The sequence below is a fragment of the Podarcis cretensis genome (assembly GCF_951804945.1).
Source record: "Podarcis cretensis genome assembly, chromosome: 7".
Lineage (NCBI taxonomy): Eukaryota > Metazoa > Chordata > Lepidosauria > Squamata > Lacertidae > Podarcis > Podarcis cretensis.
Genome location: NC_137176.1, coordinates 23368852 through 23393449, shown reverse-complemented (window position 1 = coordinate 23393449; position 24598 = coordinate 23368852). Strand labels below are relative to the sequence as shown.

General features: G+C 45.0%; 1 protein-coding gene across 1 annotated transcript in view; it reads right to left on the bottom strand.

The window, feature by feature from the left end:
- The window catches only part of LOC307220841 (cadherin-6), a 164738-nt gene that overhangs the window by 23191 nt on the left and 116949 nt on the right, over nt 1-24598 (bottom strand). Inside the window, exons 3-7 of the mRNA XM_079984962.1 lie at nt 20583-20877; nt 17565-17684; nt 14966-15133; nt 12072-12259; nt 7600-7853 (exon numbers count right to left, since the gene is read on the bottom strand). Of these exons, the coding sequence (XP_079841088.1) occupies nt 7600-7853; nt 12072-12259; nt 14966-15133; nt 17565-17684; nt 20583-20877 (1025 nt within the window). The remainder of the gene's footprint in view (nt 1-7599; nt 7854-12071; nt 12260-14965; nt 15134-17564; nt 17685-20582; nt 20878-24598) is intronic.

The following is a 24598-nucleotide window of genomic DNA, read 5'->3' as shown; positions in this document are numbered from 1 at the left end:
AGGTCACCCAGCAGCTGCATGTGGAGGAGCGGAGACTCGAACCCGGTTCCCCAGATTACAAGACTACCGCTCTTAACCACTACACCACACTGGCTCTCCCAATGGGTGGGAAGCAGTGCATGTACTCTCAAGTCAGACAGGAGGGAGCTAAGCCTCTGTTCTTCCAGCTTCTTGGCAAAAGATGAATAATGGATGGAGCCTTAGTTTGCACCATGCTACATGGTTAAGTTCAACTTCCTAGCAGCAGCCACTATCACAGAGCTGATCATCACTGTAGGGCTGTGGGGTATCCCCCTGGTGATCAAACAGCTGTTTCATCTCTAGAAGGACAAGGGACTCGTGGCTGTCTCTCCTGCCAACATGCCACCACCAAGATGGGTGTACCTGTAGCACTACAGCAGCTGCTGGATTACCACTCCCATCATCCTTGACCAACTGCAGGGTTGGTTAGGGCTGATGGGGTTTGGAGTCCAACGGCATTGGAGGCTCATGGGTTTCTCAGCCCTGCTCTAGAAGAAATGGGTTGTGGGGAGGCTAATGCTGGACTGTCAACCCTCTAGGGCTGCGGTAGGGGCTCGAGCTCAGTCGCTCATTCCAACTCTGCAGAGAACCTACCAAACTGCAAGTTTCAACCTGTTTGCCCTGGCGTTTCTGTTAGTGTTTGTATTGTATTGTGAATGTATTTCACAAAGGATAAATGGTATTGGGGAAAGGAGGTGGCAGAAGGCAGTGGCTTGGTTATTGTGTTGGTTTTATCTTTGGCTGTGAATGTGAGAAGGTGGGAGCTTCATGAAGACGCTTTCTGGAGGATGCTGTGAGGACAGGTAAGCTAAGGATTAGTAACTTATGCACTGCTACAAAGGAGTTTTGAAAAAAAAGAATTAAACCCTCTCTTGGGCTCAAGGGAGAGACATTCATTAATGTATATGTAAATAATACCGGTTGTTCAACTGCCGCCAACCTAACAAGTAAAGATTTATCTTCAACTATTTGTGTAAGACGCATATTTTTTTTGTCACAAATGGCTAACCGTTTCCCTCCTCCCACGACATAGATCTGCACCTGAATATTAATATTATGAGGATGCATGGTTTCCCAGAAATCGCTACATGCACAGGCAGGGGTGGCTCATACCATTTTGCCACCTGAGGAATGTGCCCCGCCCCCTAATTCCACCATTGCCACTTGTATTCCCCTACCTGGTGGTGGTGGGGGGGACAAGTGACAACACTGCACTCGGGAACACCAAGCTATTGCCAATTCAGTGAATGCCAGCATACTCCTCAGAGCATTGCCACTTGTCTTCTCCACTCCAAGGGCAGGGAAAATGAGCAGCAACACCACCACCTCCATTTTGCTGTTGAGAGGGGGCATTCTGGCAGTGGCAGAAGCGGTGGGGCAGGCAGGGTGCCGCCTCTTGTGCTTCTGCCACCTGAGGTGGATGCTTCACACTGTCTCATGGGTGGGCCGGCTCTGCACACAGGATCATCTCCAAGCAGAACACTAATGCGACACAGTACTAATAGGTAACACCAAGGTTTGGCAAAACGCTAGTTCTAAATTATTTTTCTCATTCAGAAAGAATACAAGACAAGGTTGTAGTAGTTAAAAGTATATCCTAATTACATTGTTAACCCTGACCTAGAAGAATGCTTTTAATAGGCTACCCTTCTCATTGCTTTCATTCCATTTAAATAATCCCAGGTCTCTTTTGATCAAGGGCTGCTAATTATGTTGAATTGGTGGTGACTTTGACTTGCGGATCATAGCCTATTAAAAATTAAGTCGACAACATCAAACTCATTTTTTACATTTCTTTAATGAAATTACTGGTGCGTGTATGTCAGATTTCGGGGCTTTATTCCCTTCAAACTTGGGGAAATTGATAAGCTAGAATGTTAACAAATATATGAAGATGCTGTCATTAAGTCCTTAATACTTATACATAAGGAAATGCAGGGGTGTCATAAGGCAAGGTTGTGCAATGTTCACATCAGTTATGTTCCAGGAAAATTGCTTAGAGATTATGGTGCTAACCAGCCTGCAATTTCCAGGATCGCCATTTAATTTTTTTTGTTACATCAGCTACTTTCCAGTCCCGAGGTACATACACATGCTGTTTTGTACACAGTATGCACTGCAAAATTTTGAGGTTGGGTCCTGCTTGTATACAGCAGCAGCAAACTCAAGTGCTGAATTATGACAGCTATGTAGCAAGAACATGGCTCCTGGTATCAAGAGGGAGATATCTGCATACCCAGAGAATCTGAGGTTTGCAGAAGCAGAACAAACCATTAGGCCAGGAGTTGTATGTGGACCTCCCACCCCACCCCACCACGAATGGTCCAATGACTGGGCACAGAATGCAGCATATTGGATAAGGAAAACATGAGGTGCAGAGGCGGGGAAACGGAATATCATATCCTGAAAGAAGGCATAGCTGATTGGCATACTGAGCAGGAATACCCCACACTGCAATATTTTCTTGCAGGTACCTCTTGTGATACTGATTGAATGACAATGTAGCATCCTTTAAATGTGCAGAGTTCATGGGCTGAACTGCTCTCAAGGACAAAAGTGCTACCTTAGATTAGATGACGTGTTAACAGGCTACCCGAGCTGGATCAACTGTTTTGTTATATATGCTGCAGTATTTTGAATTTGCCGGACAGGGGTCCTTGTTGTCCTGGAATTCTCTCAGAGCCCCACTCAGTGAAGAATTGTCCATCCACTCTCTTTGCCAAATCCCTTTTCAATTCCTCACAGCGGCAGACAAGGCGACGGTCCTTTTGACAGATAAGGATGGTTGCAAACCAACCGGACAAAAATGGTATGGTGTGTTCTGATGCTTTATTGACGTGCAGAGATCAACAAGCAAAGTTTTCCGCAGGTAAACACAACCCCCTGCTACTGTATGCACATCAAGTGGTTGTTAAATGAAACAGCTGCAGCATTTGGTTGAAGTGTTGGCATATCCAAGTTTATTCAGGCGTAGGCAGGGATGATTGTGACTAATCTCAGCTCCTTTGCAATGCCTGGTTGACATGGGAGACGCCAGGTTTTCTGTATGGCAAACATTGGAGGGAAGGAGGATGGTGTGGAGACTGCGGTTGCTGGTATGTGCCAGTGCCTCTTGGGCCACAGTCTCCATGAGGTCTTAATGGGACTAGAGCCTCGTTGGAGTCAAGACTGAAAACTGTCAGCTCTAATATTGTGATAGTTGTACATCTGAATGCATTTATTCATCTGGAATGTCACTCAGCATCCAGGCAGGCGAGGGGAATCAGTGACTAAAATGTTACTCTATTGACAAATGTAAGTGTCACTCAATCTGCTAGTGCCAAAGGCAGACTTTTTACAAAATTTGCTCCTCGGAGATCTTCCCCTAATTGCTTTCTTCAATGCAGCGTCCCTGTATTTAATGCAACTGCAAGCCAAGAAAACTGTAGGCCACTGAGGAATGCATGTGTGAATTTCCTCTCACACACATGCTAAGCATCTTCATAATGACATTATGAAGCATTCTTTAATGGGAGATCAAAGGGCGTTCAAGCTGACAGTGCTCTGTGCTAAGGTTTTTCTTTTTAAAGCTACAGTCAAGTGGAAAAAATTGAGGGATTTTCAATGTAACATCAAGTGTCTGAAGGTTTTATTTCTAACTGTCAGAGGAACCTGACAAGTAAGTGACAAGTAGAACATATAACGGTCTAATTGCATCCTCCCCCAAGCTGCGAGGGAAAGTTAGAGTTAGCATTTACACTCATGATGGTGTGTGTGTGTGTGGGGGGGGAATCACTGTCAAGACGAGGCAGTCCTAATCTAGGCTTGCGGATCTTGGAAGATGCTAGGAGAGGAGGCACCAGAAAAGCCCTTCAGGCTAACACAGGCAAGCAGTTTGGGTGGTAGCACAGTCCTGCTCACTTTCTCTCTACTCCTGCACAGCATTTAGGTTCCAGAGGCATGTCCAGAGAGGCTACCTTTGATGCTTTCTGTTGCTGCGCATCTTCATCCAAACACACACTCCTCGGCCTCATTTGGCCTCTCTTCTCCTGTATCTTTCTTCTACCAGCTCCCACCCACGACTGAGTAGAAAGATGGAGGGAGAGGTGTTGGTGAGCACCTTTGCAAGGTGAGAAAGCAACCTGAGTGTACCTAGCACAGATGCAGGAAGAACAGCTCAGAGGCAACAAAGGGACAAAGGAGTATGGACACAACAAAAAGGGAGTGAGGTTTCTAGCCACACCAAGACAGAACAGGGCTTGGTGCTCTGAAGATGTCTTGGACTACAGTCCCCATCAGCCTCAGGAAACATGGTGCTTGTGGGAGTTCTAGCCCCAAACATCTGCAGGGCAACAGGGTGAGGAGTCCTGGTGTAGGGCATGCCTAAGTGAATGGTTGAGTGGGGAAAGCAGATGTAAGCCAGGCACACATTTGTGTTTGCCAAAGCCATCAGCCTGATCTGGCCTTCCAGTCTGCTCTCACCTGTCAACACTGCTGATGTAGGCTATGAGATCTGTATACAGTGGTACCTCAGGGTACAGATGCTTCAGGTCACAGACCCTTCAGGTTACAGACTCTGCTAACCCAGAAATAGTACCTCGGGTTAAGAACTTTGCTTCAGGATGAGAACAGAAATCGTGCTCTGGCGGCTCGGCGGCAGCGGGAGGCCCCATTAGCTAAAGTGGTGTCTCAGGTTAAGAACAGTTTCAGGTTAAGAATGGACCTCTACCGGAGGTACCACTGTAGTTTGGTTCACTGTGTGATGGGACCTCCCCCCGCCCCCACACACCAAAAAAATAGTACCTGTGTGCATAACTGGGACCTGAGCAGATGATCTGGGGCCTGGTACTTGGCGTAGCAACTTTGAAGTTCAGGGTGGGGAGGGGAGTTGAGATTGCCTCGAGGGGGACAATCCATCCTGTGTCTGCACTAGAGGGATTATTGGTGGTGTTGGGCCAGAGAGAGAGAATGGGTTTTTGTTTGTTTGTTTGTTTGTTTGTTTGTTTGTGTGTGTTTGTAGGATGGTGCAAACCATCCCTAAGTGCGCTGGCGAAGGTAATATAGGATGTGGTTTTAGAGAACCCTTTCATGGTGGTGCTGGGGAACTTCCAATGTGCTGAGGCTGCCTCAAATGGGCTGGCTTGGGAGTTCATGCCCTCCAGGACAATCATTGGACCATCTCAGTGTAAAAAAGGGTAAAGGACCCCTGGACTGCTAAGTCCAATGAAAGGCCACCATGGAATATGGTGCTCATCTCACTTTTCAGGCTGAGGGAGCCGGCATTTGTCCACAGACAGCTTTCTGGGTCATGTGGCCAGCATGTTTAAACTGCTTCTGGTGCAATGGGACACCATGATGGAAGTCAGAGCACATAGAAATGCTGTTTACCTTCCCGCTGCAGTGGTACCTATTTATCTACTTGCACTGATGTGCTTTCGAAATGCTTGGTTGGCGGAAGCTGGGATAGAGCAAGGGGAGCTTGCCCTGTCGTGCAGATTCGAACCGCCAACCTTCTGATCAGCAAGTCCAAGAGGCTCAGTGGTTTAGACCACAGCACCACCCGCTCCCTTCTCAGTGGCCCAACACATTTGGCCGGACATACCTTCAAGTGGTTTTTTCCACAAAGCAGATAGGGGGCCCCTGAGACCTTCCAGTAAAAGGTTGGTAATAGATAGAATGATAATAATGCTAATGATATATATTCCAAAGGTATCTACTTTGTTGGCTCCCTGTATTGTACCTGCTTTGATGGCTTCCTGTCTTTCTGCACCAGACTGAGAGTACAGGAAATTTTACCTCTGGAAGTGTGCCATTGTGTTCAACAGCATTTTGTTCAACACTTAATCTTATGCTTCAACTCCATTTACTTCAATAGAACATAAGCACTGCCAAGCTCTCCTTAGCTGCCACTCCTCACTCGCTTCTTGCCTTCATTCGTTCAATTTTTAAACAAATAACATCTTGCTAATAGTTGCCGATGAACACTCCAAAAAGCTGCTTCTGTATTTACGTTCTAACAAAAATAATGGAAACATCTCCTTAATGGTTGCCATTATATTTATATCCTGAAAGCAAACTGTCCACCTGCTGTTTGTCGATTGGCATGGTTGGCCAAGGTTACAGGTTGCCCTTTGATGTGCATCAACGCCCGTGACCACCATTTTGGGGGTTCTATGGCCCATCAACCCCTGAGCTGGGTGTCTGGACAAGAAGCTCTTCCCCCATGCTCCCTTTAATGGGATTGCCCTGCTTTTGTGGTGCTCGCTTAGTCTAAGGATCCATTCTCAACACCTTGTCCACCATCAAGTTGTGACAGTTGCTCTGAGGCAGGCAGTATCTCCAGATCGGCCAGTTGTCCTGAAGGGAACATTCCTCCCTGCCCCTCCAATGGCGACCAAAGCACTTCATAGCAAGCCACACATCTAGCCATGCCCCAGCTGCTCCCTACTTAGTGAAGCTCTTGGTACCTTCTCTCCGTCTCTCTCTTTCATCTTTCTCCCACTTTCTTCAGCTGCTTCAGAGGCCCAGCAAGCCTCCACTGTTGTCCATGTAAAAAATAAATTCTCCTCCTCCTCTGTTGTGCCTGATGCCCTTCTCTTCTGAAATCTGGAAGGGAACTGTGGCCGAGGCACGGGAGTGGCAAGCTTATATTTCCATGGAGCAGATCAGAGGGAAGACTGTGAGGCAAAGCAATCCCCTCTGGTCTGCTCCCTGAGCCATGCCCACAGACTCCTCTGCAATTGGCTGTGCCACTTGCAAAAGAGTCTCCTGAAGCAGGTGTGGTTGGCAAAGGTGGGAGGAACATCCCCTTGCCTGCCTACATCGCAGGAGCGAGCCCTGCCTGCTGTGGCCGAGCTGAGCTGTGAACAGCACTTCCCTGGAGCTAAGACAAGCACTTCTTATGTATTCTGTGATGAAAGAATCGGAAGAAGTCTCACAGGGCAGACCCAGAGATAACACCTAGCTAGACCAGAAGCCTTTCTCTTAGGAATTGTAGGCACCGAAGGAATTGAAAAAAACTGTTCATATATGCTACTACGGCTGCAAAGATGCTGCTTGCCCAGAAATGGAAAGATGACAAGATGCCCATGAAGGCGGACTGGCAGATGAAACTGCTAGATTACACAGAGATGGCGAGATTGACAGGGAAAATCAGGAAGATCAGAACTTCAATAGAGATTGGGATGAATACAGATTGCATTTAAAAGAAGACTGTAAACACTTGAACTCTTTGGCAGGCTCTAAATAACTCTTGCAATGTTACAAAGACTTTGGAAACAATAGAGGACCCTAATTTGGATGAACTATTATATACAGTTGACAAAGGTATTTAAAGAATCTACGGAGGGGAGGAGGGAAATCCTAAGATTCAAAAGAATCTTGTTTTATTTTTAATGTTTTCAAGTATGCTAATTGTGTGATTGATTTTGTAAAACCAAATAAAAGTTACTTTAAAAAACAACAACAACTGAAATAACACCTAGCTATACCAACTATGTCATTCTCAACAGTAGTAAGATATTGGCATTAACCCTCCCCCCCAAACATGCTAAGTTCAGAGATAAAACAAAAACCTCTATGCAAAAAGTCTATGCTTACTTGATAGGATTCTTTGCAACATCAGGGTCTCGGGCAGTCACGGTTCCTATGACAGTGTTTATCTGGACATCTTCCTTCACTTCAAATACGTAGGCTGGCCTGCTGAACACTGGAGGTTCGTCTACATCCTCCACCACAATTCTGACAGTCGTAATGTCTTTGAAGGGTCCCAGATAGAGGAATCTGGGGTCCACGTGAGGATTGCTTGCCTCCACTTTCACAGTGAACTGTCTCTTCTTTTCAAAATCCAAAGCCTAGGAGCAGAAAATGCACATGTTAAACAGAAAGCTGATAACAGCTTTCCTAGGAGACCTGACATTCAAAGAGGCAGACTGAAATGCGTGGAATGAGCGCGTTATGCACTTCAAAACAAACATTTGCACTGCAATTCAATGCATGTTTGCTCAGAAGGGAGCCCTACTGTTTTCAACGGTACATACGCCTGAGTAAGTGTATCCAGGATTTCGGCCTCAAAAGTAGGGTGGTTATGTGCCCTATTTTAAAGAGGAGAGAGGGTGTCTGGTATAAATATAAAGAACCACAAGGCGGGAGAGCAGAAGGGGCAATGAAGTTGCTCATCAACCTTTAGCAGAGAGTCCTCCTCCATCTACTACCTTCTTTGTCTTCTTCAAAGAACAACACTTCTTGTTGCTTCTTGGAGAAGACCAAGGAATGCAGGGTGTGCATTTGAGCCCCAGCTCAAAGAAGGGCCTGCTCCAGAAGGAAGGTGTGCTTGCTTGAATTGGGACTGCTCAAAATTGAGCAGAGGTGTTTCCGTATTCAAGCACTCCCACTTCAAACAATTGCCCCATTTATGCCTTGGGAAGAAGAAAATATACAATGGCAACTTCGGAAACCTTTCTAATGTCCAGAGATAATGTGCTGCTGTGAGACAAGAGGTTTGTCCTCCGATCCTGCACTTTTTAGAAGTCATTAATGACCTCATTTCTGTTGGAACATTCCTGCCTTTCCTACTCTGACACTTCCCAAACGTGTTTGGCCATGCCCAACGTCGTTGCCTTCCCACACTTCCTTGCAAATGAGAAAATAAATCACCCACTCTGAACTGACTTTGGTTTCCCTCAGAGCCCCTACCTGAAAAGGGGACACATTTTGGGGGGAAGCTGTGTGTTGAAAGCCGTTCCTCACTGGAAATGCAACTATGTTATGTGAAGTCAAAACCAATGTAGCGTGGCGTTTGGTAAAAGAGCGTAGTGAGGATGCTGTTGTGTTGTGTCAAGGGAAGAGAAAACCGTCATTTGTTTTACTTCATTGCTTGGTAATGAGCGCTGACGGGTCAGTCAATGTTTCTGGAACTAGCTGTAGATGCTTGCTCAGTAGCACTTGACGTCTGCCAGACTTTTCTTCGTGAGCTTTGACAGTGTCTACCGAACGCGGACACAGCCCATGTGGTTGGCAGGGCTACCCCAAGATATTTTGCTGCCTCAGGAAGAACAGCAATTGGTGCCCCTGCTTCCCCAACTCTGCCTCACCATTCAATGTATATAGTGTGCAAAACCTGGCTAAGTTATTTTGGCACCTGAGGCAACAACCCCTCAGGTACTTCTCTCACGCCCTGGCAGTAAAAAATACAATAGTAATAAATGCAACAACTGACAATTCGCTGCCCCAAATCAATTCGCTGCCCCCAAATCAATTACACCCCCAAATCAGGGTTGTTGGGGTTTTTTAGATGGCTTCTTCACTCTGCCTAACAGCACAGACAGTCCTGATGCTCTGTTGCGAGCTGGAGAAGTGGCTATTGGTTGCAGTGCAGCCAGTTAAAGAGGAAATAATATGAGTTTTGTAGCTGAGAGGATGAAGGAGTCTTGCGGGAAAGAAGGAAACACTCCAGGTAGGAGTGGATATATCCTTCAATTTCCAATTATCCCCGTTTCTCATTTTTCCAATCTTAATTTCCGTTCCCCACATTTCAACATCACTTTGGGATTTCTAAAATAAAAAAGTTGTCATGAAAATTCATCAGCACTTTTCGTGTGAGTTTCTCACAGTATGCATGTTTGCTTAAGAGGCACCGTTTTCTCAAAGCAAATTTCCCTAATGCGCTATATTTTCGTATGTTAGTTTCACAAATGTGTGCATTTTTATGCACACTTTTATATATGTACAGTGGTATCTCGAGTTACATACGCTTCAGGTTACAGACGCTTCAGGTTACAGACTCCACTAACCCAGAAATAGTACCTCGGGTTAAGAACTTTGCTTCAGGATGAGAACAGAAATCGTGCTCCGGTGGTGCGGCGGCAGCGGGAGGCGTCATTAGCTAAAGTGGTGCTTCAGGTTAAGAACAGTTTCAGGTTAAGAACAGACCTCCAGAACGAATTAAGTTCTTAACCCAAGGTACTACTGTATATCTGTACACGCTCCCTGGCATTGCAAAAGCACACAGCAAAGCACAACTTTTGATGGATGACCGTGTTTGGTTTCCATATTGTTTTGGGAACTGCAGATTTGGTAAGTTCACCTTTAAATGCAAACTGAGTTGAATTTCTCTCCCACCCCTAGTTTCAAATAGAAGCTGGGGGAACTGATGTTGCTTTATAGGCAGGCTCTTTCTGACTATGGGGCTTTTCTTCCCCCCACTATGTTCAATGCATAAACAGATATTGCAAAAATGCCACAAGCTTCCAGTGCTCTCCAGTGTAATCAGCCCCCACAGAGGCTGCCCCTAGAATTTCCTATTGCTCGAGGAAGTGGGGGGAATTGTGCATGATGTAGTTGCAATTAGATTTGACTACATCGTGAAATCCTGAGGGTACAGAAGAAACATCACAAGCAATTTAGGTGGAAAGGAGACAAACCATGCCTCTTCATTTTTTATCCCCTGTACTGTATGAAACCTGGCCAAAGCATTATTTTTCAGAACCAGACACAAACAGAAAATTGAGTGATATCAGGATCAAGTCCTATGAGGCATTTCTGTATGAACAAGTAATGACGGGTGTTGTGCAGAGATCTACAGGCAAAAGTCCGTGTTTGAGACTCTACACAATGTCTTTTTCGTGTTGGCTAAATTTGAATTGATGCGGGCTGATATCTGTAACCTTATCAAGCTTGCCAGATAAGTTGCTCGTAAATGAGATTAGTGAAATGCTTTCTGACAACGAAGGTGTCATATTAGTAGTTCCCACTCAGGATCTTATAAGGCTCTGCTCTTTAAAAAAAGAGACACAACAAAAGAGAAAGTCAGAATGTACCCGAATAGAATTATTAATTGCATTGTAGAGGGGAAATACATAGGAACACAGAGCTCTAATATGCTTTTGCAGTAGATGTGATATTAACTTTACCCAGCTTTTCAGAGTGTTTAATTTCATATGCAACACGGCACAGTTTTTTGAGAATTTGTGGGGGCTAGTGGAGCAGATTCCTAGCCAGCGTCTCTAAAATGTATCCCCTCCTTGTAACATGTAGAAAAGAACTGGTCTGTAAAAGAGGCCAGATTGCCATTTAACAGAACAGATCTGCTGCACCTAGGGATGTCAAAGAATTCTGTCGGTAACAGAAATGGCCACTGTTCACATTTTTATCCCAGGTCCAGAACAGAAATCAACCCAGCAAATACAACTAACATCAATCTAGTGACCACGATTGGCACCATTTTTTAAAAGCCCGCAACCAACACATAATTAATCAAATGCTCAGTCACAATATCCCTCATGCTCTAGTGTGACCAAGAAACAAGACATAGGATGGGTTGACTCAGACAGGAGCAAACATGGTCCTTATTAGCTGGTGCTATACAGGGCAAGAAGCAGGTTCTGCTCACACTCAAAGGATGCACCCCTTTATTTCTTCTCATATAAGTGAACGGCATTTTGCTAGCCCACCCAACTATGTTTAGCATCTAAATAGAGTTATATTTTGCATTATCTCATAGTGGTGATAAACACTGAGCTGCAGCATGAAGAAGAAGAGCCAGTATGGTGTAGTGGTTAAGAGCGGTGGACTCGTAATCTGGTGAACCGGGTTTGATTCCCCGCTCCTCCACATGCAGCTGCTGGGTGACCTTGGGCCAGTCACACTTCTTTGAAAGTCTCTCAGCCCCACTCACCTCACAGAGTGTTTGTTGTGGGGGAGAAAGGGAAATGAGAATGTTAGCCGCTTTGAGACTCCTTTGGGTAGTGATAAAGCGGGATATCAAACCCAAACTTAAGCTTAAGAAGCTTCTAGACACAGGCTGAAAGAAGTCTGCAGGATCTATAGCTTGTGATGAGTCAGAGTTGAGAAGGGAGGTGTCGAGGGGGGGAGGGCAGCCTGTGTGCCTGGGCTGCCCAGGGCCACTTGATCCGATCTGGACAGTCATGCGAAAGTGTGAGATATTTCCTCTGAGGCTATTTCCCCACCCTTTGCAGAGCACTGACAAGGGTGTTAACAACTATGTGTGGGAGACAAAACGCATGTGACAAAAGCATGCTGAAAGCCAGAAGGAAACATCTGAGAACATGCACCTTTTTCACTGTTACGATGCCTTCCTGCGTCGCCTTGTCTGTGACGACGCCAAACATTTCTAAGCCGTCCCCTTCGATGATGCTGTATTCCATCTCTGCATTTTGACCCACATCAGCGTCAGTAGCCTTTATCCTGCCAACCGGCGAATCGAGAGGTGCAGACTCATGGATTTTGAACTGGTAGACACCTAGAGATAAAGGGAAACTTTAGCCAGACAATCACAGCTATTGGGGCATTTCCCCCAAAATCTCCAGTCACATGGAGGTTTTCTTCCTACATCTATTCTCTACCAGCATCCACACCAGTAAATTGACTCCTCGGTTGCTGCCACTCCAAGTTGCTTGCAGGACTTTCTACTTTCTCATAGAGTCATCCTGTTGTATTCCTGATTCAAAGGAGATTCTAAGTGATACAAAGGGCAAGTGCTTAACCATTCTATTTGTTCTGGCATCAGACTTAACCTATGCACCCTTCAGCTACAAAGTCTGCACACCGGAACGGTTTCCCTCTGGCTTTTGCCATGTAAACACCTTATGGCTCAAGGTTCCTCTTTCCTTGTGCTGATTTAAAGGCGCTGGTGTCGTGGTGCTTCGTCAAACGGGGGGAAATGATGGTAGGGAAGAGGAATCCATTTCCCTGCACCTGTACGGCAGCCTGCAGGTGAAGGGAATGGCTAGCTTGCATGACAGTCCCACACATGATTAGAGTACAGAACTGCAATCATATCCATAAGGCTGAGAGCGGGTCTTGCTGTCTGGGACCTCCATACACACTGCCCTGCTTTGCATCCCAGGTAGGTTACTTTGGTGCTGCTAATGCAGCAGTTTGACTTGACCCCTGGAGATGCACTCCATTGTCTCTCGAGACAGATGGATGTCAAACAACAACTGCAGCTATCAACTCAGCACAGAGAAGGTGATGCAGGGAGCCAATAGTATCTTATCTAGCCCCATGAAGTGACTGACTCTGACCTTGGCTCCTCAGATAGCTCACAGTAACAACAGGTTGCTCTATCTGTGGAATATCGAACCCTGCGGGCCTACCTGCCAAACCATTCACTTGCCTGACAGGCTGAGAACTGTGTGAAACCTAGCAGGGATAAATGCTTTATAGAAGCCCAGTATCTTGTTTAAATCAGGTCTGCTTTATTCTACCGCAAACCCCTACAAGGCATTTTTCTCTTTCCCTGCCCCTTGAACTGATTTCAACAAGTCCTCCCTTCACAATGCACGCAGGGCTGTTTTCGCCAGATGGATTATGGCAAACCAAAACCATCCATACGTCAAATACAGTGAATAAGGAAACAGCAAACCACCATTGTGCAATGTGACATAGCGACACAAGACGACGCACAGCCCAAGCCCTTCATGTTAACTTGCTGCACTGCAAATGACCCAAATATATTGTCTCGGGGACCTTTTGGTCATTGTGCTTCTGCATCATTGTCTCAGACCATGTGAGATGCCCTTGGCCAGAGATGTGTAATTCTCTTTGGGCCATGGAGCCGAGTCTCAAATTATGGCCTACTCGTGTCAACAGAAGTTTCCTACTGTCCATACCCGCAGGCTGACGTTTGCCCTATATTATGAGTTATTCTTCAGTTGGCGGAATGCCTCCCTCAACATCTTCAAATATGTAAACCTGGCATACTTTTTTATCTAGAATTATTTTCCTTGGAGAGAAAAGTATTTGGTGAAGTTTCAGAATGCATCAAAATCTTGTGGCTAGTTGAAAGCTAGTATGTCAGTAAAGGTAAAGGGGCCACTGACAATTAAGTCCAGTCGCAAATGACTCTGGGGTTGCGGCGCTCATCTCGCTTTACTGGCCGAGGGAGCCGGCGTTTATCCGCAGACAGCTTCTGGGTCATGTGGCCAGCATGACTAAGCCACTTCTGGCAAACCAGAGCAGCACACGGAAACACTGTTTACCTTTGGAGCGGTACCTATTTATCTATTTGCACTTTGGCGTGCTTTCGAACTGCTAGGTTGGAAGGAGCTGGGACCGAACAATGGGAGCTCACCCCGTCGCGGGGATTCGAACTGTGAACTTTCAATTGGCAAGCCAAACAGCATAGTGGTTTAACCCACAGCGCCACCCACATCCCATATGTCAGTAGCCTAGCCTTATTTCTAATGTGCAGGGTTTGCCCAGGCAGGGAAGTTTTCTGAAATGATTGGTGGTTTCCATGGTACTTGGCAAAACAGTAGCCTTTGAGCCCAGGATTAGACAAACTGACAAGCACTGAATCATACTAAATATCACAAAGGCTGCTTAACCAATGAAAGAATGTAGCCAAAAACAACCAGTAGCTATGTACTATAATGTACTCAATGTAAGAACTGGGCTAAATTCCCCTAATTAAATTGATTTCAGTGTACAGTGGTACCTTGGTACTCAAAGGGCTTGGCTCCCAAACAAATCGGCTCCCGAACACCGCAAGCCAAGAAGCAAGTGCTCCGGTTTGCTAACATTTTTCAGAAGCCAAAGGTCCAACACGGCTTCCGCTTGAGTGCAGGAAGCTCCTGCAGCCAATTGGAAGCCGCACGTTGGTTTTCGAACTGTTTCAGGAGTCGAATGGACTCCCGGAATGGATTAAGTTCAAGAACCAAGGTACCACTGTACTTTCTTTTGACTCTTTGAAATAGGACATTACAATACCATAGACAGAGCTGAAGATGAATCTGAGAAATAATTGTCAATAGTCAACAGTAGTGAGGCTGGGTGCTTTCCAAAAGCTTTCACAGATTTGCGACCAAAAGGTATAACCCCCTCCCCTCAATAACACCCATCTCTTCTAATTTTAAAGATACCAGGCTTGCTGTGTATCTTTGCATCCCCATCACTGGACTGCAGAACTGAGCTAGATAAAGCAGAATGATTAAATCTTCCATACTCTGGGGGAAACGAGGTGGGTTGTCATTGACATCCGTCAATGTGATGTTCACCGTGGTGGTTCCTGACAATCCGCCCATCTGGCCGCCCATGTCTTTTGCCTGGATGACCACTTGGTACTGCTCTCGGTTTTCTCGATCCATGTTCAGCAAAGCTGTTTTGATGATGCCTGGGAATGAGAAAATTAAGGACACCATTGAAGGTCACTGACTTTTCCTGTAAAAGCTTAAGTTAGAGTGCCAGAGTGCCGCACGCATGTCCGATGCTGACTGCGCTGCTGGAAGATGGTGCAACCAGCTTTGATGATTTGGGGAGGGACCCGAGTGGAAACAGGCTTAGCCAGGTCCATCTCCAACTTCCTACTTGCAGTCTGGTCTCTGATTGGCCAATGTAAGTTCAAAAGAGGTAGGGGAGTCCTGTCACTCCCTGCTGCTGGCTGGAGCTTATGATACTGACCAACTGAGTGGGAGGTTTTTGTGTCCACCCCCACCCCGCGCTACCCAGCTTGCCCACGGCTGGACCAGGTCGCAACTGCCGCTGCTGTCAAGAATGGCAAGTGATCCTTAGTGTTATTTTAAATCGTTTGGGTAGTGCACCACATTTTAAAGGCGAGTTATGTTTTATTTGTAGTTTTGTGTCTATGTGTGCATTGAACAGAAAAGCTGCCTAGAACAATTGCAAAAAAATAAGTAATAAATCTAAACCTCCACTCTGTCCTCTTGGCAACAGTCGCTAGTAACGGTTGCACTTACCCCGATGTAAATATTTAAGTGTTGTCAAGTTGCTGCACTCAATTATAGCCTTGTCAAATTGTATCTGGTTCTGTTGCTTGTGTGACTTGCACAATATGGAAAAGAGCTTCAAGCTATTTGCATATACTGCTGTTTGATGCAGTTCTTTCATCAACCTATTAACCCCATGCTAAAGCATTTCATGAAGCTAAAAGGGAGCATAACTTTTTTTCCTCCATTGCTTTTTGTCCTGCATATTTATGTGCGTGTGTTTTCTTCCACCCATTTCTTATTTGAAATTTTTATTTTGACAAACGGGGTGAAAGCAAGCCTTCATTAAAGACATAGTACTACAACATTAAATTGAAAGGAAATCCATGGGGAAAACAGCAAGTCCCCAAGCATTCTTTCTATATATTTAGAGGTAGAAACAGTATTGGGGGGAGGGGAAAAAAAGAAGTTGAACAGAGGGGTAAAATATCAGTGTCATTCTATTTGGCTTTTTAAAATGTAGGGTGCCTTTGCAAACTGCCCATCTGTTTATAAAAATTGGGCTCCTTAAAAAATATGCTACACTCTAGTGTGGCCAAGGAACAATGGGGCTATGCAGATAGAACCATACATTAAAATATGTGCATGAACAGATGGGTGCTTTGAAGTCCCAACATTGAGGTTTCAAAGCATGTATCAGGGGCAAAGTGCCGATAGAAGCAATCTCCCCCTCCACTTCCTTTCAGATGTTGAAACAAAACACCTGGACCAAGCAGGATTGATGTGCCTTCACATCAGCCAGGGCAAATTGACTTTGAGTAGCACTTTAAAATATCCCCCAAAACAGCTGGTTGTTGGGTGCTTTGAAAGCTGCTCAGGTGGGCTTTGACAAAGGTGTAACCCTCACTCTGTCAAACTGAAACTGAACTGTCCCTCCAAATTGCAGACAAGTAAGTTTACTGCTAACTTTGTAGTTGTAAATTTTACAAAAATGAATGCTTGCATAAAATAAGAGAGAGAAAATTCCCTGTCCAGATTTCAGATATTATTATTATTATTATTATTATTATTATTATTATTATTATTACTATTTCTATTTCTATTACTATTATTATTCACAAGTCAGCAGCATCTCCCTGTCTACCACACTTTCTCCTTCCACTTCAAAGCTGAGCTGGCTTTCATGTCAGTTTCCTGTATGAGCCACAGAGTTATAAAAACGATGCCTCCAATCTTTTTTTGAAGGACCTGTGATTAAGCAGTATTCATCTCCTTCATAGTCTTATTTTCCTTTCTGCTGACAGATGGACAACCTCTGGCCACTGAGCTCATTGTATGTATCTTGCTGTGCTTCCTGAAGCTGCCTTAATCTCTCTCCCCCTCCCCCCCGCCATGGTAGTATCCATGATGAAAATTGAAGCAGGGTGATCTTTATTCTGGATTAGTTAATCCGGAACACTTTCATCTATGGCTCTGCCAATTGCTTTCCTGCAACCCCTAGCACATTACCCCTGATGGATGGTTGCCCTTGAGAGACAAAAAGATTGTCCCCTCTCCATTTTTATTCATGAAGCCAAACGACTGAGCTGAGCACTGCTTTTGATGCAGACATCCTAAACATTCCTAGTATTTGTTTGTTTTAAATGGACTGGGGGGGGGGAGGACTTTCCATCCAGGCTCCGTTCTGTTTTTGTTAGGTTAAGATATTAAAATAATGTGTCATATTTACAGATCTATCACTCTACCGGGCCTCTCAAAGTCTGCACTGAGTCAAATAGAATTTCCTTGAAGAATTTACCAAATAGGTCCTAGCTTGACTTAACACGTCGTTTTAAATTATGGAGGTTGTCAGAGAATGACAGATTAAGGTCTCCTGACCTGACTCAGACTCGACGGAAAAATATGGCTGCCCCTGGAGAATGCTGTAGACAACTCGAGCGCTGTTCCCATACGTAGGGTCATCGGCATCAGTTGCTGTGACTTGCACGACAAATGTACCTGCAATGATAAAAAAAATAGAAAAATATTTGCTGTTCTGCCAAAGGACATCACTTTAAATTGTCGCTCGTGCTTCTAGCCAGCTGCATAAACTTAGTACCTGCAGATTCCAAGAGAGGTGCCATTTCAGGAGTTTGCTCCAGAGGTGGAAATGGGATTCATGATGGTGGGTGTTTGAGATTCAGAGTGAGTTTTGAAGGACTGCTCTTGAATGCAATCTCATTTGTTGCAGCTACCTTTTTTTGCATACCTTGTACAGTAACCAGAGATACAGGTGTTCTTGAGAGATGTGCTGTTGGATGGCATTGCCCAGCTGGCTTCCCAATGCTGCGTGTCACTGCTGGTTGCCAAGAAGGAGATGGGGAGAGGCAACACAGCTAGGAGCTCACTGTAGTTGTGGCTGCTACTGACTCCAGCATGGTCCTGATCAAAATGTCCTCCCGTTGCAAATAGGTGTGTCTGATGTGGTGGGAGGTTCTGCTAGGGATCATGATGAGGGCAAATACTTGCATCATTTCCTCCCACATCACTGTCCTGGTTTGGCAATGAGTGTTGACATCATCTATTTGTGAAGTAACGTCCAATTATGCAAGGACAATCTACGTGGCAAACAGCTAATTCAATTTGACCCCGGGGCACCAGCTAGGGAGGGGAGGGACGGTTCTCACCTCCATGTTTCAGGCCAGAAGCATATATCTGTAAATGGGGTGAATACTTGGTAGATATTGAACCTGGCAATTTACTGTGGCATGCATGCAAGAGGGGAGGTAGCAATTTGCAATAGACTTCTCATTCCCCAATTGTTTTGATTGCGTACACATCCAGGGAACAATCCTTTCCACTACACATCAGGGGTGGCTAACACTGTCACAGTGGACATCTCCAAAGCACAAAAGTGGGTGTGAGGAGAGCTGCCTACCCAAAGAATATTCCTTCAGCTGTTCTACAGCATTTACATTCATTATTACATTTCATTAAAGCATTTTTTAAAGGATGATTTTTAAGAGGGATCACAAAAACCTTTTGCATCACAGCACACTTCCAACAAGAGCAGTCAAATGCTTTTTAAAAAAAAGACAAATTTGGGAAGGAGTCTTGGGGAGCACAAAAAAACCTTTCGCAAGGCTGGCCATGGGCTGTGGTTTGGCCACCCCTGCACCACATAGCGGAGATATAACAACCAACCAGTTTCTCACATGGTTGCACATGGTAGTTATCGCTTAGCAAATTATCACTTGTTTTTACCCGTTATCTCTTCTTTCTCACACTTTCCATACCAGTGAGGGTGTACAGTGGTGCCCCGCAAGACGAACACCTCGCAAGACGGAAAACCTGCTAGACAAAAGGGTTTTCCGTTTTGGAGGCGCTTCGCAAAACGAATTTCCCTATGGGCTTGCTTCGCAAGACGAAAATGTCTTGCGAGTTCCTGTGGGTTCCCCCCCTTTTTCCCCCTTTTCCTAAGCCGCTAAGCCGCTTATCAGCTGATCCACTGATAAGCCGCTTAACAGCTGATCGCTAAAAGCCGCTAATAGCGCTAATCCGCTAAGCTGTCAATGGGCTTGCTTCGCAAGACGAAAAAAACGCTATACGAAGAGCCTCACGGAACGGATTAATTTTGTTGTGAGGCACCACTGTAATTCACATGGTCTATCAGGAATATAGAATAAATAGATGTGTGCCTATTTTGACAAAGGAGGAAGCGGTCATGCTGATTGAGCCTAGGTAGAGATGCTTTGGGGTTTGGATTTCTGTGAATGTGATATTAGTTGATCCACCCCTCTCAGATAAGTGTGCTGATTAGAATATAATTATCCTTTGGATATCATACACCTCCAAGTTTTGCAATACCGATACCGAAAGGCATTAATAGGCACATTTTAGGATAGAATACACTTAGAAATGTGTACATGGAGATAACATTATAGCAAGATACATATTGAAATGCAGTGCTTTGGTGGATTGAAAAAAGAATCCATAGCCTAATGCAGAAATGGAATGGAATGGACTTCTGAATGAACATATGCTTAACAGGCATGGTCTAGAAATAGACCATACCTGACCATACTTTAGTGTAGCATCCACAAATCTGGACTTGTCCCTTGACCAGTAGGTGAAAACTGATCTCTGCATTGTTGGGCACAATTCAAAGTGTTGGTTTTATATATACAGTAGGCCCTCCGGATATGAACTTAATTCGTTCCGGGGGTCCGTACGTACCCCGAAAGGTCTGCAACATAAGGCGATGCTTCTGCGCACACGCGCAGCGTGATAAAGTGCTTCTGCGCATGCATGCGGCATGCAGAACACTTCTGTGCATGTGGCGAAACCCAGAAGTCTACACTTCCAGGTTTGCAACCTGAAAGTTACATTATCTTTGGATCCACTGTAAAGGCTTACAAACCTCAGGAGCCCAGTGCCACATGGAATTACCTCCTCCCTTGTGAACCTACACAGACCCTGACGTCATCATTGCAGGTCCTCCTCCAAGTACTCTGTTGCTGTAAGTCCCGGGGTGGGGCTCAACAAGAGAAAGGATATTTTTAGTGGTTTTCCCTCCCTCCTTTATGCTCAAAAGGAAACCATCAAAAACCCCAGACGATAACTTTCCTCTTCTCTCAGGCATTTGATTCTTAATTTTCTCTGGTTACTGTACTTTCGTTGGTTAATGTAACAGTGATTAGGCCAATGTCGTTAGGGTGTAGTGGGGTTTCGAGAAGCGTATATGATTACATTCTTGCTTGTTGTTTCTTGGTTTTTTAATTGTTTTAATTGCATGCAATTTCTTTTCTTTTTTCCTATAAGCTGCCCTGAGACTTTCCTGGTATAAAAGTGCTGAAACAAATGATAATGTTAATACTAATAGCAATAGTTATAATAATAGACTGATATGACACCTACCTACATCAGACATTTCTGGGACGCTGGCATTGTAAGTGTCCTTTGTAAACAGTGGCTCGTTGTCGTTGATGTCATGGATCTTAATGATGAACTCTGACTCTGGCTCCACTGGCTTTCCAGTATTTTTGTTGATAGCTTGAGCACGGAGAATGTAGACAGGCTTCTCTTCCCTGTCCAGTCTCCTTGTGGCCTGTATATCTCCAGTTTTCTCATTGATAATGAAGAGGTCTCCTGCTCCATCTCCTGAAAGGATGTATTTAAGTGTAGAGTCTCCTTTATCCTGGTCAGAATGAAGCTGCAACAGAAATAAAAATTTTAAGTAAAGGGGCAAATAATGGGGAATCCATTTCCGAGGCTGAATCTCTGTCAACGTGACTCATGCCTAACCACTCTTTGCTGGCTAGAACATCTCAGTGAGTTTGTTTACTGCATTGTTCTTCTCAGTCCTGTCCCATCAAAAGCTATTTCCAGCTAGCCAAATGGCAAGTTGCTCCTGTTGTTTTTAAGGATACTGTTTTAAAAAGAGAAAGTAGCACATTGACTATATTATTAGCCCTGCTTGCTAAGGTCTGGCCACCTTGTTTTTGCTAGCATCCATTTTTTAAAAGGGCAAATCTCCATTCTGGAAGCCAGCAAACCTAGCCTGTCATTGGGTCAAACCAGATGTGACCTTAAATGTAGCTTTTCATTTGTCGTCTAGGTGACCTGTGCACAGAACCAAGTAAAAGCCAAAGTAGATGTGACATAAACGGCAGGATTCATTTAATGAGCCCCGTTGGCAGAAGACCAGTGCAAGGACTTCCACTTGCACAATGGAATCAGGAGTGATGGTCAGGAGAATTCCCAGAACAGCGCATGAGGGGAGGGGAGGGAGGTCAAAAACTCAATTCAAAGGTAGTTGAATCCTTGCATACAGGCTTTCAAAAATGCAAATAACATTGAGGGGCGGGTGTCGGTGTCTTTGTGTGTGAGTGATAACCAGGATCTCTGCAGGCATGAAGAAGTAACCCTTTCCTCCCTTGCTGTGGTCCTGAGGAAAATTCTTCCTCTGAAGCTGATATTTGCAGTCAGTGCCAGTAGAAAGATTTCCTCCTAATACAAGCATCAGCTTAAAAAAAAAAAAAGTATTCTTAGGCCCACAGAAAGGGAAGAAAGGGTTAAATTCCTCCTCCATGCCTATACCAATATGGTTATTTATCAGATCCCCCAGGTTTGCATTTTCAAAACCCCCACTTGTGAAATATAAAAAGGCACTTACTTATATTATTAAAATCATTTTCTTTTCTTTTCTGTTTCATGGTCTTTTCCCCAAATGCATATGCTTCTCATGGGGGAAACTGTACGGAACACAACGTTTGCATCTCCCTTGTGTTTGCATAACGCCATTTTGTGCTATATGACGCAGTGAAATTCAATAAAAAACGAGAGTCTCAAAATCATGCACTGTACTGCTTTTGTTTTTTGTAATCATGCAAAGCAAGAAGTGTGCTGTATCTGAAAGGACACTTCTCTCCCAACCCCAACCATCTGCAGAGTTAATGCAAGTTGAGAGGGTGATCCTAACTCACTTAGGATACGGAAAAAGGTTGGAAACCCTCATATGGTTGGTGAGCCAGAGAAGCCCCACCCTCACCAAAGACCGTGAGAGCAACAGGGTCCTTACTGGGATGTGTGTGTGACATACGATACAAAAGTGATGAATATATATATGAAAATTGTGGTAATTGTCAGGAGCTCGTCCTACACTCGAGTAGGACCCTGGCAGAGACACATGCCCGACTGGCATGTTCTCTCCCTCCTGGTCGATCGTTTGGGAGCTTCAAAAGCTTTCTTCAGCCCGAACATCACAGCGACCGATGCCAACAGACACTGGCACACTTAGGGATCCGCAGAGTCTTCGCAGTTGCGTAAGAGACCTCAGCAACTCAGCATTTTGGCTAATCTACTTTATTTACAGATAAACACACATGGAGCACTGCAACATGGCTCCCTCTCTCTCTCTAGCATCAAACAGCAAAGAGAAAAAAAACAAAGGACAATAGTCCAGCTTCACGGAACACAGTAACACAAACATCCTGTCTCCGTCACTTCCCACTCTGTGGAGTCAAAACATACACCATCATGTGATAGACAACAATCCCATGACTGCAATCATGGAGCAGGAATTCTAACAGTAATATATGTGCATGTGGCTATACACAGTTGATTTTCATATTGTATTTATCTGTTTATTTGGCTTTATGTACTGTACTGCTGCCCGCTCTTTGACCGTAATAAAGACTGATTAATTGATATACCGTGCTGCCTTTTTGCACAAGCCACAGGCAGTTTATAGCCAAATCAAACAAGAGAAAAACAGAGCATAAAATCCATAAAATAACACAACTTCTAAATACGCAACACAGCAACTAGTGGCAGCAGCAGCAAACCAAACAATGTGTCCAGTTGGGGTTATCCTCCAAACACTTGCTTAAAAAAGATCTGATTAAACCAAACTGCCTAAAATTACACAGAGGTGAGGCCAGATGTGTTCCACATATGAAGAGCCACCACTGAAAAGGCCCTTCTCTAGGCATCCATACTTCATCCTATGTAGGGACCACCAAGCTGGCTTTCATTCACTGATCTTAAGACGCAGACAGGCCAGTATGGAAGACTGCAGATATTTGAGTCCCAGGCCATTAAGGGCTTTAGATACCAAAGAAAGCAGCTTCAATTAGGCCTGGAGGACAATCATCAACTAGTACAGCTTTTTTAAAAATAGGAGCAATATGTTTGCAGCCTGATGACCCTACTGGCACCCTGACTTCTGCATTTGCACTGGTTTATATTTACGGTCTCTCTTCAAAAGGGCATGACAGTACTCCACAAAGAGGGCATTACATTAGTCCAACTTGGAGAAGAAGAAGAAGAAGAAGAGTTTGGATTTGATATCCCACTTTATCACTACCCAAAGGAGTCTCAAAGCGGCTAACATTCTCCTTTCCCTTCCTCCCCCACAACAAACACTCTGTGAGGTGAGTGAGGCTGAGAGACTTCAGAGAAGTGTGACTAGCCCAAGGTCACCCAGCAGTTGCAAGCGGAGGAGCGGAGATGCGAACCTGGTTCCCCAGATTACGAATCTACCTCTCTTAACCACTACAGCACACTGGCCACACTGAAGGAGCATGAATAACCATAGCTATTCTAATCCTTTCCCAGAAATGGCTATAGTTGGCATTCCTGACAAAGCCAGGCATAGGTGGTCCTACTCACTGAGGCCACCTGAACCTCGAGTGACAAAGATGGTTCCAGCAGCACCCGAAAACCAAGCACTTGCTCCTGGGAGCTCTGTCAAGAACTGGATGTTCTCCCAATTCCAGGACATGGGGATGGCCCGCCCACAACACCTCTGTTTTGACTGGATTTAACCTTAATGTATTGCCCTACATCCAGTCAGTTACCACCCCTAGACAGTAGAACATCTCCAGGACCTCTTGGTATCAAAGGAACAGAGCTCAGTTCCATCAGGGTACTAATGACATTTCTCTCCAAATCCCCTGATGGCTGATACCAGAGGCTTCGTGCAGGTGACCAATAGCTTGGGCTACCAGATCAAACCCTGTGGGGCCGTGTTGGACAGCTCCCGCAGGGCTGAACAGAGGTCACCCAATGCTACTCTCTGGCTCTATCGCTGGAGATAGGAGCAGAACTACCGCAAATCAATGCCTCCAAGTCCCAACTCAGTCAGGAAAATACCATGGTCAGTTAAAACATTCTCCCTGTCCCTCCCCTGACAATGGAGTGGTCATTAGTCAGGACAGCCAATGCTGTTTCTGCTCCCAAAACTGGACGGAAGCTGGATTTAAATGGACATTCATCTGAGCATGCTTGAAGTGGCCCCACAACCACCTTCTTAAGCGCCTTGGACTAGTGATTGGACAATAGTATCCAATAGTTCTAGCGTTTTTTTTTTAAGGGGGGGTAAACATGAGGCGACAGTACTTACATCTCGATAAAAGTGTTGTGGGTGCCAA